The 1,825-nt window shown below is 43.3% G+C and overlaps 1 protein-coding gene across 1 annotated transcript; it reads left to right on the forward strand.

Moving 5' to 3' along the window:
- The first annotated feature begins 707 nt into the window (after positions 1-707).
- Positions 708-1,055, forward strand: LOC108759093 (uncharacterized protein F54H12.2-like). Its single transcript, XM_018504388.1, has one exon. The coding sequence runs from the start codon at positions 708-710 to the stop codon at positions 1,053-1,055; it is 348 nt and encodes a 115-aa protein (XP_018359890.1).
- The last annotated feature ends 770 nt before the right edge of the window (positions 1,056-1,825 follow it).

Here is a 1,825-nt window from a genome sequence, read left to right on the forward strand (position 1 = left end):
CCATTCGAATTCGGAACGCTGACAGTGACGCTGCACTTTAAACGTAAGCAATAACTTTTCTTTCGTATACGCGAGCGTGTCGGTATAGCGACAGTCTTTAGTTAGAAACTAGCTATGGAGTATGAGGAGTATTTTGATGCGCGGGACATGGTTGGCTGAGGTGGAATTCCACGTGTTTTCGTCGGTTCACCCTATCAACGCGGACATGGAATCGGAAGCTTTCTCGGTGGACTATACAGAAAAATATTACCTAGGTAAAGGTGCACGTGCCGTCGGAATAGAAGCTTTACGTGCGGGAATTAACGCAATAGAAGATGTCGAAAATAATAAGTGGTTGAAGGAAGCGGTCAAAAGTAGGCTCGCGGAATCTAGGGGTAATCTGAAGAGAAAAGCCAAAGAAAATATAAGTTCCCTGATGAGGGGGTCGGGATATAAAATATCCGCAAAGTCCGCAGCACTTCAGTTTCCATTCGGAGGTCGGAATAGTCGTATCGCGCTTCGTAAACGATGTCGGGCAGTCAAAAGAAAATCATCGAGAAGTAGCACAGGGAAAAAGAGCAAAAAAGTGACGAAGAAGAAAAAGAAAATTCGCGCTGCAGGAAGAAAAACCAAAAAACCATCCACTAGGAAACACCGAGTCAAGAAACGTGACGTATCCGACATATTTTCTTAATTCCGAGATAAAAATTCGTAACTGAAAAAAAAGCATGTCCTTTCTTCATACCCACTCAAGCGAGTGTATAAAAAGCGAACTCGATTTCTTCTCTCTACCACCTACGCAAACCAGCATCGAGAGTTCGCAATGGATTTATTACAAACCCGTAACTTCGCTCACGGACGACTCACCCATAGAATTCGTCATACCCGGCCATGGAGAAGACTATCTGGATCTCACTCACACCATGTTGAGCCTTCGCATACGCGTAGAAAGCAAACGCGGGGAGAGCACATCGGTCGCAGCCGCCGACGTGACAAAAGTAGGACCCGTAAATCATTTACTGCATTCCATGTCCAACCAAATCGACGTGTATTTCAATCAAAAACTCTATATATAATGCATATAGTCATCGACATACAAGGTTTTCGCGATGTCGAAGACAACTTTATTCCGAAAAAAGTCGCGGTTCTTGCGATTAATGCGACGATCACTGGGCACTGGATTATGAGACCACCTTATCCATTCGGTGAATTACCTGAGAGAGCAAGACGAGAAAACAACTGGTTTACACGAAATTATCACGGAATCGAATGGTTCAACGGAGACGTTAATCCTACATACTTTACGATACATTTGCGAGCTATTACACGACACGCACGGCACATCTATACCAGAGGACAAGAGAAGTCATGTTATCTGAGCAATTTACTCTCCAGAAACATATATAATCTGGAAGGAATTTCTCCGGCTTTCAAAAATCTGCTAGATTTCGGAGGTTGCGGACAACGTTGCACGCACCACGGATTTCGAACCAACGTTAGTTCACATTGCGCCTTACGCAATGCTTACAAATTAAAACGTTGGCTAGCTATACGAAATAGCAGCAATTCGAGCTACGATAGTCTTTCTTCAGAAAATTGCAGCGAGAACGACGACGAGAGCGAAAAAACAAACAGCGGAAATTTTTCAATTCAATTTAAAAAACCGAAAAACGATATATTTCGCAATATCGAAGCGTGGAGGAAAAATATCGTGACAGAAAAGGCGAACCAAAGCGAGGACGAACAAGCGACAGCCGAAGAGAAAAAAGATCTTCCAAAATTCGACTCGACGACTGATAGAGATAAAGCTAACACTAGCGTTTCGCAAACGTCGAGTATTTTTGAG

Source organism: Trachymyrmex cornetzi, unplaced genomic scaffold, assembly GCF_001594075.2.
Source record: "Trachymyrmex cornetzi isolate Tcor2-1 unplaced genomic scaffold, Tcor1.1 scaffold167, whole genome shotgun sequence".
Taxonomy (NCBI): domain Eukaryota; kingdom Metazoa; phylum Arthropoda; class Insecta; order Hymenoptera; family Formicidae; genus Trachymyrmex; species Trachymyrmex cornetzi.

Excerpts from the sequence above, each read along its gene's own strand:
- LOC108759093 (XM_018504388.1), top strand. The coding sequence starts at position 708 with ATGTCCTTTCTTCATACCCACTCAAGCGAGTGTATAAAAAGCGAACTC.